At 62.8% G+C, this 873-nt stretch overlaps 1 protein-coding gene across 1 annotated transcript in view; it reads right to left on the bottom strand.

Annotated features, from left to right (window-relative positions):
* The window catches only part of EMH_0019960 (uncharacterized protein), a gene marked incomplete at both ends in the record, with an annotated part of 5,908 nt that extends 5,420 nt beyond the window's left edge, over nt 1-488 (bottom strand). The window contains 2 exons of the mRNA XM_013501467.1: nt 3-41; nt 104-488. Coding sequence (XP_013356921.1) covers nt 3-41; nt 104-488 — 424 coding nt within the window. The remainder of the gene's footprint in view (nt 1-2; nt 42-103) is intronic.
* Between the last annotated feature and the right edge of the window lie 385 nt (nt 489-873).

Here is an 873-nt window from a genome sequence, read left to right as displayed (position 1 = left end):
TGCTGCTGCTGCTGCTGCTGCTGCTGTGGCAGCAGCTGCGGCTGCGGTGGGGGCATCTGATACGTTTGTAGCGGAGAGCAGCAGGAAGAAGCAGCAGCAAGACTAGCAGGAGACCCGTGCTGCAGCAGCAGCTGTTGCTGCTGCTGCTTCTGCTGCTGCTGCTGCTGCTGCTGTTGCTGCTGCTGCTGCTGCTGCTGCTGCTGGTATGCCTTGCTGGCTGATCCCCCAGCCTCCAACGCAGCAGCAACGAAGCTCATCTCCCCCACAGAGTCTGACATCCTGCTGCTGCTGCTGCTACTGCTTCTGCTGCTGCTGCTGCTGCTGCTGCAGGGTTCAGTGTTCAGCAGCTCTAGGGGGCCCCCAACATCCACTGCCTCGCTAGCCCAGCTCATCTGCAGGGCCCACCCCTCATCAGGGGCCCCCGGGGTCCCCAGGGGCCCCGGGGCCCCCTGGTGTACCTTCTCTGGTGGAAATGTGTGGGTATTCATTTCTTGCTGCCGTTGCTGCTGCTGCTGCTGCTGCTGCTGCAGCTGCTGCGGCTGTGGTTGGGTTTGCTGCTGCTGTCGCTGCTGCTGCAACTACTACAGCTCAGGCGGTGGTTGCTCCGGCTTGAGCTGTTGCTGCTGTTTGTGCAGCTGCAACGGGGCTACTGCTTGCTGCTGCTGCTACTGCTGCTGCTGCTGCTGCTGCTGCTGCTGTGCCTGTTGGTGCAGCCGTTGCTGCTGCAGCAGCAGCAAGGGGCCCCAAGGCTCCTATAGATTAGATTCGCCTCACAAGGAGTTTATAGAGAGCAAGGGGGGGCCCCTGCTGCGGCTTGGGGGCCCTGGAGCGAATCAGTTGTCGGCAGCAGCAGCAGCAGCGGCGGCAGCGGCA

Source organism: Eimeria mitis, genomic scaffold (assembly GCF_000499745.2).
Source record: "Eimeria mitis Houghton genomic scaffold, Emh_scaff693, whole genome shotgun sequence".
NCBI lineage: Eukaryota > Apicomplexa > Conoidasida > Eucoccidiorida > Eimeriidae > Eimeria > Eimeria mitis.
This window is presented reverse-complemented; position numbering and strand designations above follow the sequence as displayed.